The following is a 12759-nucleotide window of genomic DNA, read 5'->3' as shown; positions in this document are numbered from 1 at the left end:
TACATGCCAAGGCTCCAAAATACCTTTTCGGTGGTGGTCAAGTGACATACTTGGGCCATACTATCCCTGAAAATGGGAGCTTCCGAAGATAGAAAAGGGGCTGAGAGCTTTCCTAGGGTTGGCGGGATATTACCAAAGGTTTGCAAGAAGCTTTGGAACCATAGAAACACCCCTCACAGCAATGCTTAAAAAGGGGAAGTTTGTGTGGGAAAAAGAAGGTGAACAAGAATTGCAACGATCAAAGGAAGCTATTAGCTGAGCTCCTGTGCTGGTCTTACCTTCGGAAGAAATTGACACATCCAAAATGGGAGTTGGAGCTGTATTAAGCTAAAGAGTCATCTAGTTACATATTTCAGCAAGGCTATGGGTGTCACCTTTAAAGGGAAGTCAGCTTATGAAGGAGAGCTAGTTGCATGGTAATGGCAGTCCAAAGATGGCACCAATACGTAATTGGATGGAAGTTCAATGTATTTGCAGACCACCATAGTCTAAAATACTATATGCAGCAGAAGATCCATACTTCAGTGCAACAAAAATGGATAAAGCTCGATGGATACGATTTTGATATATTCTACAAGAAAAGAGCTAATAATTTAGTGTCAGGTAGCCTGTCACGACAGTTTGGGCTTGTTGATGGCAGACCAACAGCCCAACTTCAAACTCTCATCAGACCAGTTGCTGAGATATTGAGTACTGGAAGAGTTATATCGAAACTCAGCTGAAGTCAAGGAGCTGAAACAGCAGTTAGAGCAGAATTCGATTAAGACATGGATATTCGTGGCATGAGACTTTTCTATATTTAGAAACGACTCTACGACCCGGTCAATTCTGTTCCAAAATCAGTCTGACTTGAGAGAAAGACTGACAGGTTCCAAATCCTATCCTTGTGTGTTTTTGGGTGCCAAGTACAAGTAGGCGAGTTTAGGGTAGGCGGTTCAGGTCATGGACTTGTGGTAGGCTACTTCTAGGCTAAGTTTCCAGGGAAGGATTTTTGTTCCTCCAAGCTCCAGCATGACAAAAGAATTATTGGAACAATACCATGACGCATGAGGGGCTGGCCATCAAGGGATAAAAGGAACATTTCGGCGAATCCGACGCCTCTTCTTTTGGCCAGGCATGAGAAGACAGGTCTGTAAGTATATGCAAGCCTACAGAGTGTGTCAGAGGCAGAAATACAAAACTCTTCGCCCTGCAGGGTTGTTACAGCCCTTACCAACACCTGAGAGCATTTGGAAAGATACTTCCCTAGACTTTATCAAAGGGTTACCAAAGTCTAAAGGGAAAATCGGTTATACTTGTAGTGGTCGATAGACTCTCTAAGTATGCACTTATAGTGGTTGATAGACTCTCTAAGTATGCACATTTTATCACCATCCCATCCCTACACAGCAAAGGACGTAGCTCAATCCTTTTAAGACCAGGTCGGTAAGTTGCACGGAATGCCTAAGTCCATGGAAAGTGACTGTGACCCTCTCTTTCTAAATAAGTTTTGAAAACACTACTTCTCTTTGCAAGGAACCAAACTATGCATGAGCACAGCCTATCATCCTCAGACGGATGGGCAAACAGAGGTCACTAATCACATACTTGAAACATATTTGAGGTGTTACGTGCAACAGCAACCTCATAACTGGACTGAATTTCTATCCTAGGCAGAGTTAGCCTATAACACACCTACACAGTCAGCCCTAGGGGTATCTCCCTTTGAGGTAATCCATGGTAGATCGCCGCCCGATTTGAGAATATTCCACCCTCAAGGAGAACAACTAAGTGAAGTAAAGATGCAGCTGCTCAACAGGGACAAAGACAAAGTATTGACCGTGATCAAGGCCCTTTGGCTACAGCTCAAAATCGAATGAGGCACCAGTATAATAAACACCGCAGGGATATAAAGTGGGGGACTGGGCCTAATTGAAGAAATTTCCTGCAGGTAAGATAGCACGCAGACCTGCAGGCATTCACAAGTTCACAGCAAAATATGTTGGCCCATTTAAGGTGCTGGAGAAGGTCGGCAAAGTTGCCTATAAACTGGAGCTTCCAGAAGGGTCCAACATTCACCCTGTATTCCACGCCTCTCACTTGAAGCCTGGACAGCCACCTGCCACAGGACAAGTTATGACCGCGCCGATAAGGGAGAGCACGCCCAATTCTCTGCAGCCCTTAAGAATTTTTCGAAAATACTCTAGGAGAATCAATGGGCAGCCCAACGTATGTTGCTTCACAGAATGGCAAGGAGAGAATGACCAAGGTCCAACATGGGAGGACCCATCCTCATTACTACAACGTTCTCCAGAATTCACACATTGAGGACAAGGTGTTGTATAAGGGGAGAAAAATTGCTAGCATAGAGAAATGCTGTGACTTTAGAAGTGATTTTTGTAAATAATCTTAGTGAATAATCGGTCAGGTCCCCCCCCCCCGTCCCAAAAGAATAGTCAGTTTAAATATACATCTCCATTTTCTGTGTGATTGTGATTCCATATATATATATATATATATATAGAATAGATCATGCCTGCCACTTTTATCTTGCCCATGTGCCTCTTGGTTATCAAACACTATGTGTGTTGCTTCTCACAAATCTAACCATACATATCAATGTCAAATTATAAATCAGTCGATGTTTTAAAACTCACCACATATTGTTGACCCAGCTGACTCAGCTCGAGTCAGCTCTAACATGTTAAACCAATATGGGGCTCGTTTATGGATTGTCTTGACCAAGTTGACTCAGTTCGACTCGGCCGAAACTCGGTTTGGCTCAGTTAAAACTCATTGAACTCTGCTTGAAACTCATTTGACTAAGCACAATCAGTGATAGACTTCGTATTTTATAATGATCAAGATGATTGGTGATTGGTTACTAACTATTAATTAAATTAATTTCCTTTATGTAAATATTCTAACTTATTAGAATATAAAAATTTAAAATTACGGATCCATTTATTTTTACATATTGCAATGAAAAGCTAAAGCATATTAGGCTTAACTTCAGGTCTGATTCTCTGTATAGTCAATTTCTAGAGCATTGGGCTCTTTAACTTTGGACTTTACCTTTAGATAATATATACATACATGTTGGGTTTGTCAACTAATAGATAGTTGTAAATGTTTTGAATATATTGATTTTAATGTCTGTTTTTCATTAAATTGTTTTTCAATGATATATTGATACGCTTTACTCAATTATGTTCAAATATGCAACTATAGAGAGCAGCAGCAGCTTAATTGTCTGGTTTTTTTACCATCACATGAGTAAACACAATGTAGTTATTACTTCATGTTTGGTTGACTTATTTTGGAGTAATACATGTGTTGCCAGAGCAGCCCCACATCGAGTGATTGTTCCCATAATCCATTTTCTAATTTCAAGGAGAGGCTGCTACAGCAGTCCTTTTTCTTGCAACGAGGGCTAGTCCACCAGCTTCTCCCTTATTCATGTCTTTTCCATGGCTGACAGAACAAAAACAAAAAACCATGAGGTTGATGCAAGAAGAGAGAGAAGGATATCTATGAGCGACAGAGGTGGGACAAGGAAGAGAGGGAACAAGTATCTGTGAGTGAGGAAGGGGAAGCAGAGAAGAGGGGAGCAAAGGAAGGTGGGAATGCAAGGAGGGTGGGGGGGTGCAGGCAGGGGCAAATCAGAGAGCTTTGGTAAATACGTGGCAATTTATCGATTCTCACCCATTCCAGGAGTCAATGGACCTTATATATGTTAAGTACTAACAGCTAATAACCTATTACCACACTCACACATTCAACGAACTCATGCCAACTCAGATGCTGCAACTTTCTTCAAGAGCCTCTGCTACATATCCTTGAAGGCTTGAAACTACTGAAATTAAAAACTTGTGCAAGCCTTAGGTATGATTATAATTTATAACTTTGATTTTGATGGTCCATCTCATAGTCACAGAAAATGCATTTGTTTTTAAAAGCACGTTAAAAACAAGTCAGCCAGAAAAAACAAGAATAACATGTCTCTTTTTGGAAAAGATGCCGAAACAAAAAAAATGAGTTTGTCACATTTTTTTCATTTTATCTGCTTTCTTTTTCATTTTTTGCATTTTTTAGTTAGTAGTTATTTATTTTGCATTTTCTTATTTTATTTTTAGGATTTTTTAACTTTTTTAAAGCTTACCAAGATCTTCCTGAGATTTTCCCAAGAAAAGCAACCCTGTGGCATTATACCTAAGAAAAACCATGCCGTTTAAAACCCAACGATGGTATTTGCGACTATGGTCCATCTACCACACTTGGTATAAGTATCAGTTGTCAATTACATTATGCGTTGAGTTGCTTTGTTATGCAATTTACCTTTTTTTTAACTCATCCTCAACAGTTTGGTGTCTTTGCTATTTCATTTTGTGTTATGCTTGTTACCCTTGGTTTTATTAGACAGAAGCCAATAGCTATAAATATTAATCTATCATGATTGTTAGTTGTCGATTATGAGTCTAAGTCGTCATTCATCTATATCTTTATGGTTTCTTAATTTTTCCTATTTTATTTTTAAGTTACAGTCACAAATAATATTTTCAGGTTTTAAAGGGCAAAGTTCTTCTCAAGTGGAATACAGCAAGCTTATTTCTCTCGGGGAAAAAATGATAAATTTTTTTAAGATTTAAAAAAAAATCCTAAAAATTAGGGAAAACACCAAAATCATTAGGTAAAACATGAAGCAGATCAGGTCCAGAAAATGCGGTTAGAAAATAAAAGAGAGTGAAAATCTAAATTTTGCTAAAAACTGGTCCAATTGCCTTCTTTTCAAAATTTGTAAAAGTAAGGAGGCAAAAAGTACTTTACAGACTTTAAAACCCTTTTTCTTAGAATTTACAAATATAGAAAGTTATTGAAATTTCCAAAACATGGATCGTAAGTGCCTTCTGTAATTACTTTGCTGAAAAGTGAGGGAGGGTAAAAATTTTTAGATTATAACAGCATTTCTGAAGATAATGGAGAAACTGCAGGGCATTTCGAAAGTTTCTATCATGGGCATAAAAACTTTAGCATCACACAAGTTCTCCATTTTTGCTCTGTGTTTCTCTCTCTTCACTTGCTCCCTTTCAACCTTTTCCACCGTAGGGAGTCTCCAAGGCAGCTCTGGCTAAAATCAGCCTCTGGTGGGGTCCAGCCACCGACATCATGGCACCGGCAACGCATCAACCACTGAAGGTACGTTTCCTCTTTTCTCTTGGTTGCAAGTTATAACAGTTCGACAAATCCAGTGAGAAAAAACCACCCACACGCGCAGACACATACATACGATGCCTTAGACCAACCAGACCAAGCTAGTACCTTTTAAGGGTTAACCAACTTGTGTCCAACTTCCAATTTTCAGAACTTAACACGGTATTTTTTAAATAAGAAACATGTTCATTGAAAAAAACTTTCCATTTTTCAGATTTTCATACAGCATTAATTGAAAAACCAAAACACTGCAAAAGGAAAAAAGGTAATAGAATAAATCACATAAGCATGTTTTCCTCTCCACATACCTGGGAAAAATTAACAATTACAGGAAGTATATGAGCTACACAATCTTGAGGCTCTAACAACTTTCCTAGTGCCGCACATCCCTCAACAGCCAATAAGCGAACAGAATCTTGATCTGAAATACCATGTACAATGGAAATGATTCCATGAGACAAGAGAATGCCTTACACGGTTGAGATTCCAATAACAGCACACAGAGAGAACAAGTACAAAGTAGATAATTTGAAACACTACGTTTGTGGTATTTTGCGCAAATGACTCAGTAAAATTGTTCATCCAAGTCTCCTAGCAAACATGACAATTTCAGATCAGCTCATGACAACATTCAAGATCAAAATAAAGGCAAAAAAATTCAAGTAGCCATTTCCAGCATTGAATAATCAATATCTGTTGAGCAATAAATTTCAGGACACATGGACTGTGAACATGTGAGGGACAGAGAAAGAGAGCAGTATGGTATTACTAGGATCCTAACAGGCTAGGCAATGGGATAAATCGCCATCGAATCTTAATAGACCTCTGCTAAGAAACTTATCAAAACAACTTTGTCCATGAATGGAAGGAATCCATTTTTATCGAAATTTGAAACTATTCATAATATCAACCAGAAAATGCTGCAAAATTGGGCATCATAATAAATTAGCCCTACGAAAATAACATGAGTGAGGAACAACCACACTTATGAAGCAGAACACAGTGGCCCCGTGAGATGGTTCTGACTCAGGCTTCTTGAGCTTGAAGCCTTGAACATATAAAACAACCTGCATACTCGGATGGCCAGAAAACATACTTCCAGCATTGGCTAACCAACTGCCAACATCTAGAATTTGAAGATACACATGGTTTGCACGATCCAAGGAGAAAAAACCTAAGGTTTGAAAAAGTATGAGCATGTGAAAAAGAGAGAGAGAAGTAACTGAGATCCTGACAGGCTAGGCAAGGAATAAATTGTCATCTAGCGTCAACAGATTTCCTGGCATGTGAAGTTCAACCACAGGGAAGTTTTTACACATGAATGGAATCTATTAATAAAATCAAATAAAGAAAATGGAACCTCAATGTCATTATATAGTAGCTCAATGAATATAACATGAACAAGAAAGATATACACTTGACTCCTCAAGCAGATAGTGATCCAATCAGACGTCCTTGACCCAGGCTTCGCCAGCCTGAACACATGAAATAACTTACATATGTATGCAAGGTGATTGCTGAGAGGATGTAGCACAAATATTCCTTTATTTCCTAACTGTTTTCTGGTCTAAGAAAATCTAATGCTTATGTCATGGATGTGGTTAAAGCAAATGGGAGAGTAAGGCTACACTTTTTCCTGCATGAAGGATAGGAACGTTTAAAAAGTAAAAACACAGTGGAGTCACCCTAGTTGACTCGGTAATTCAGTCCTCAACCAAAAAAAGGAAAAGCAAGGAATTTGTCAAGAATCAGCCAAGTCATGGGATAACCAGGCTGAGTCATCCAAGTTTTGGGAAAGTCAAAAGGTGGGTTAACCGAGTTATTTATGGATATGATCTAGGTTTTCATGTTATATAAGTATGCTTGTAGATCATACGAAAATATCGCGATATTAACGCCAAAAATAAGAAAAAGGGAAAAAAAAAGAAAAAGAAAAAATCGGGAAAAAATATTTATTTTTCGTGATTTTTTCATTTTTCTATTTTTTAGCATTGATATTATCATGGATTCAAATATAAACCTAAACTAAATTATTTTCATCATTTTTATTATCACTAAAACATTCCTTTTATCACTGTTATATAGTTTTATTTATGTTTATCTGTTAGTTTCTCATTTATTTCATTTGAACCTAATTTTTTATTTTTTTTTAAATTTCCCAAGTTTCTCCCGAGATTTTCCCGAAAAATACAACTTAGCCATTAAAAACCCAAGAACGATATTTGTGACAATGGTTTTATCAAATCGCTTTCAGGAAAATATCAGCAAGGTTTTTCTTATGTATTTTTTGGCTTTCGGGAAAATATTTTCATCTTACTTTTTCTCGTGAATGTCATGGCATTTTCAAAAATCTCACAATATCTGTGACATTGACAGGTATAGAACCTATAGATATATAGATGTATTATATATATATATATATATATATATATATATATAATATATACATACACATATATAGATATATATTACATAATTAGTAAATACATTACTAAAATTTCTATTTGTATATGCATATTCATTATTATTCATGTTATGTGCAATATATCAGTCTGATCATGAATCAAAAACACTATTTTATACCATATAAAAATATACTTTATTCCAAAAAGAAAAAAAAAAGTAATCAAAACCAGGCCAAGTGACTGAGTCGGCCCGACAATTGACAAGTCAATTTACTCCAAGTCAAGTCCAAAGTCAGTGGCTTTTAAAACCTTCAAGGACAGTACATATATGTTGTCGTAAATGAAGATCGTACCATGAAAAATCTATGTCACATAGGTACGGGGAAGCGAGTATGGGTACGGTGTTTTTGCCAAACTTGGAACGGCGGTACGGCAATAATTATATATTTTTAATTCCAAGAAACAAAATTGATATCATCACATCATTAAGACAATGTTCCTTTCATAGTTCCTACATAATCTCATAAAAAAAAACATAAATAGACTAAGACAATTTTGAGAAGAATACTGCCTCATTCAAAAAGGATTCTTAAGCCCTATTCCCAACAAAGACATTAAGAAAGTGTCAACAATACTACAGTAGTTTGCAAAACCATTTCACATCATGATCTATTAATCTATAACTGTTAGCAAATCTTTCCATCAGTCCAACACTAAGTAGAATGCAAGTGCTTGGTTTGGAACTTAAATCTTCATGCACTACTGACTGTGATCAGTGCGGATCTATAAATCTAGATTAGCTTCTTCCTAGGGAAGACTTCTGCAAGGTCTGACGTTGTAGCTGGTACGGATCTCCTAATCCAGTTTGCCTTTTCAAGAAAAAAGAAAAGAAAATTTGTAGCTTGTAACAAGACCGATCATACCATCATGTGTTAGGTCCTCAAAAATTGACATTATATCTGTCTTCAAGTGGCTAGACTCAACAGTAGCAGCATATTTTCCCAAATTTGATGCAGCAGATCTTCTAACCATGGGCATGTCATCTTGACACAACTGGCTATATATAGATCTTAGCTCTGCCTTGAGCATTTCTGATGCACTTGGGTAAGCAATATGAAATAACCCACATGATGAAACACGTGCAGTAAACCACTCACCAGCTGCTAATCTCTGAAAAGAATGTTGCAGAACAAATGTTAAAAGTAAAAAATTTATCAACCAAGACAAACTATTGTAGATCAACTGAAAGGCCAAATTTGAAATTAAAAAAAGGAAAATTTTATAAAAAGCCACCCACCATTTGGGCAAATAACAAACGAGCACCCAACTTTTCATGCCCAACAAAAGGTGCTCAAGTTTTCCCATAATCTCAAATCACTGCCTCCAAATGAAAAACATGAAATTAGAGAGGTGGTTTAGGTAGATCAGCCTATCGCTGTTCAACAAAAGTCATCATCAACCTTTGCCAACCAATGAGGTAACTGCTCACTAGACAATGAGGGTCAAACCTATTTTTCTATTTTTTTAGATATTTTTCTTCAAGAGAGGTAATTTTGTATGTTAGCTCCCTAATTTTATGTTTTTTATTTGGAAGTGGTGATTTAAAAGTTACAGGAAAAACTTCAGTACCTATTTGTTATGCATGAAAAGTTGGGTGGCCATTTGTTAATTGCCCAACAGTTGGGCATGTTTTTCTAATTTTTTTCTAAGAAAAAGTAAATTGCTACCCCATTTGAAACAAATACACAAAAAGAAAATCATAACACGTACAGCACATTTACATTATCATGTGACTCATACATTTAGTACATCCTATCCACCTTCCTATCCAAATTACTCTCCACTTAGATTTTCTTAGATCTATTGTATAATATTTCAACATCTTGTTATTGCCAAGCTTAGTTAAATAGGACAATGAGCAACAATGCTCTTAAATGCGATGAGGCAAAGCAAACCACCAAGCCGGTGAAGCGCGAAGAGAGACGAAGTGAAGCGTAAACTTCACGATCAAATCTTGGAATTTTTCAGAAATTTAGTAAAACAACAAAACTTAGAATTTGCTATAGAAAACAATTGCAAATTGCTTCTGCAATTATTTCCTAAGAAAATGAGGCAGCATTATCAATTGCAAATTGCTTTCTGCAATTATTTTCCCCCTTTTTTTCAAACTCGCCGTATTATACCTGAGAAAAACCTCACGGTTTAAAACTCCGAAACGTTATTTGTAACCAGGGGCGGAGGGAAGAGGGGCCCCACCTAGGCCATGGCCCCACCCTGGCAAATGAAAAAAAAATATTTTACATTAAAAAAAATATAATTTTTTAAGTACGCAATGTATTTTTTAGAGTTGAATTCAATTTGGCCCTACCCAGATCTAGAGGTTGGACTGTCGGCCCGCCCCTAAGAAAAATCCTGGCTCCGCCCCTGTTTGTAACTATGGTCTACCATTCTCAAAAGATCCAAAAGAGGGTACCAAGTCATTTTTCCATAAAGAGGGTGGGTATCTAAATGAATTTTTGGATTATTTCTGTAGTAACTAGTTTGTGAGCATAAACCTCGGTAATTTATCCTATGCCAAAATGGGAAAAATTACTAACCAATCTAAACAAGCTCCTGGCCTTATTTCCCACTTCTTCACAAATTCTTTGGATGTAATGAAGAAACTTTAGAACTAACCACCTATTATGAACAACTTGGTACATAAAGAAAGCATTTTACTTTTAAATTTACATAGATCTGCTGGTTTGAGTTAACTGATCTACAAAAACTACTATGACATTTCAAATTCCATTCAGGAAGGAATAGTCCATGTTAAACTGTTAATGTCTGCTAAAGGCAATTTATATATCATGGAGCATTACTAACTGATAATAAATCAAACTGTTTTGCTGAAATATGAACCATTTTTCAAGTACTTATCAAATAGAATCAAATACAACCAAACAGAAACAAGAAAACATGCAAACAAGATTTTTATCCAGTATATGTTTATGCAAAAGAAATAACATTCACGCACTATATAAAAGGATCACTGAAAATAAGTTAACAACTGACTAACTGAAACAGATATATCAACTTTAGGAAGCCCAAAAGCAAGTATAACGAAATACTACCTTCACCATTGGAATAAACCAATCGACCAGATCACTTTCCCTCATCTGAGAACCAATTCGACATAATGACTCCACAGCCTTGTCTCGGACACATGTTTCCTCAACAGTACACAGAGTTTCCAAAGGTGGGAGCAGAATATGAGCATATTCTACACCACCCACATAAGGAATAAACACCCCCAACTCTTCCGCCATTGCAAGAAGCACCTCATCATCATCGTCATTGTTCTCACTCAGGAAAGGAAGCAACTCCTTCCTAGTTCTTTCCTCACCTAGAGCTCGTGCAATCGTAGACAACCTTCTGATGGAGTTTAAACGCAACTGAATATCCTCATTTTTTAACTCATCTATCAATATGGCTATTGGATAAAGAGGCTCGTCTATCATAGCCATGATATACTCGCAAATTACCTAGCAGCAGAAACAAACAACATATTTTCTTCAAATCACCAGGAAACAATGAGTAACCACTGACAAGAATGTCCCTGGGCGGCATAAAAATAAAAAATAAAAAAAACATTCAATTGTTATCTTCTGCCACTCTTTGAATTAAGCACCAGATTCATAAGAAGCAGAAATGATATTTCAATGCCCTAATCTATGTTAAAGAAAGAATTGCACATTTTATGCAACCAGAAAAAGAAAACCAAGATCGTCAAATCCATCTATCGGTCCAACTCCAATAAGCGAACTTGCTAAGTAAGCGTTTGACAGCATGGAGGGTTTTTTTGTGCTAATCAAGATCATGATACAGTAACAGATATCAAAGCAAAGCATATAACATTGGCATTTCAACGACGCATTATTCGTTTGGGCAACTTCTAGCGTACAACATCTGGACAAGGGGCACTCGCCAAATAAAGCAAGCATATCAACCACTTCCCTAGGACAAATTCCCTCGGCCCACCTGGTTGATCATATATAAATATTACAATATCCAGAATGCATATAGAAAACAAACCGCACCCAGGTCAAGCACTAAAAATACTCCAGCATTAAGCAGTGTAGCACACAAACGTTAGTATAAGTCCAATCTCCAGAAGAAGCATCAAAAAGGAAAGGAAGCAGGGAGAAGAAGGGAATTCTAAACAACAAGCAACCTGTAGAGCGCTGTCCCGTGAAGAAACCTTAAACGACGAGGAAGACAAACTACTTAACATTTGCCAAAATGGATCAAACAAAAACATAGATCACCCCGATGCGTAGACGATTCCACATCAAATTACCCACAGAGACCAGCCAAATTCCAGAATTGATCATTTTCCGCTTAGTCAAAACACCAGGAAGCCTAAACACCAGAAACAGAGAGGGAGAGAAAGAGATGACGATCGAATAGAAGGCATACCTCCCCAGAATCGCGAAGACGACGAACGGAACTGATACGAGAACGAGCAGGGCTTCGTGGCAACCCAACCGAAGGGGGCTCTAGTGAATTAGGGTTCCGGATAGAAAGTAGAGGGCTTTGTCCGACAGATTGACATGGAGAAAAGGGGAGGGCAAGGAAAAAGCGACAGAAGAACTCCACCCCCTCCCTCCCCGAGCTCTCGAGAAAAGAGTTCTCGAGAAAATAAAAGGAGAAGCGAGAGAAGTTTACGACGCTCTTTATGGTTTTGCCATTTTCAACTTCTTAGCTATTTTCTGAATTTGTCTTGGGGCACTGGTTCGATGGTAGATGGGCCTTCGTGCATGCCGAGCGACGGATATAACACGTTGGGTGCCTGCCACGACCCAACCAATGAACCAGATCTCGTTGGACCTCCCTTTTGTGCTTTTGTTGGACCCATTTGACCCTCCCCTCAGCGAAGTGGTATTTCATCTCACCGATTTTTGAGTCACTCGTCCACGAACCCAACCGCCCCTTTCATCTTCCTGCGCCTCAGTCAGTTCAGTTCAGTTCAGTTCAGATCAATTCAGTTGCTCACGTCAACGAAACCAAGGATTGCCCTTTCCTTTCTTTTCTCTTTATCCAAACAGGCTTTGAGTGTATGAGGTTAGATAATAGAGAGAGCACTGATAGCCTTTCCGGCTTGGTAAGGTCTTAGTGTGGATGG

The 12759-nt window shown here is 37.8% G+C and overlaps 1 protein-coding gene across 2 annotated transcripts in view; it reads right to left on the bottom strand.

Annotated features, from left to right (window-relative positions):
• Positions 1 to 12414, bottom strand: part of LOC116253549 (serine/threonine-protein phosphatase 2A 65 kDa regulatory subunit A beta isoform-like) — a 44459-nt gene extending 32045 nt beyond the window's left edge. Inside the window, exons 1-4 of one of the 2 annotated variants that reach the window (XM_031628409.2) lie at positions 12054 to 12414; positions 10709 to 11193; positions 8519 to 8765; positions 5499 to 5611 (exon numbers count right to left, since the gene is read on the bottom strand). In XM_031628409.2, the coding sequence (XP_031484269.1) occupies positions 5499 to 5611; positions 8519 to 8765; positions 10709 to 11101 (753 nt within the window). In that variant the 5' untranslated portion in view covers positions 11102 to 11193; positions 12054 to 12414. The remainder of the gene's footprint in view (positions 1 to 5498; positions 5612 to 8518; positions 8766 to 10708; positions 11194 to 12053) is intronic. The other variant, XM_031628408.2, reaches the window with a different exon arrangement.
• Between the last annotated feature and the right edge of the window lie 345 nt (positions 12415 to 12759).

This window comes from Nymphaea colorata, chromosome 4, assembly GCF_008831285.2.
Source record: "Nymphaea colorata isolate Beijing-Zhang1983 chromosome 4, ASM883128v2, whole genome shotgun sequence".
NCBI lineage: Eukaryota > Viridiplantae > Streptophyta > Magnoliopsida > Nymphaeales > Nymphaeaceae > Nymphaea > Nymphaea colorata.
This window is presented reverse-complemented; position numbering and strand designations above follow the sequence as displayed.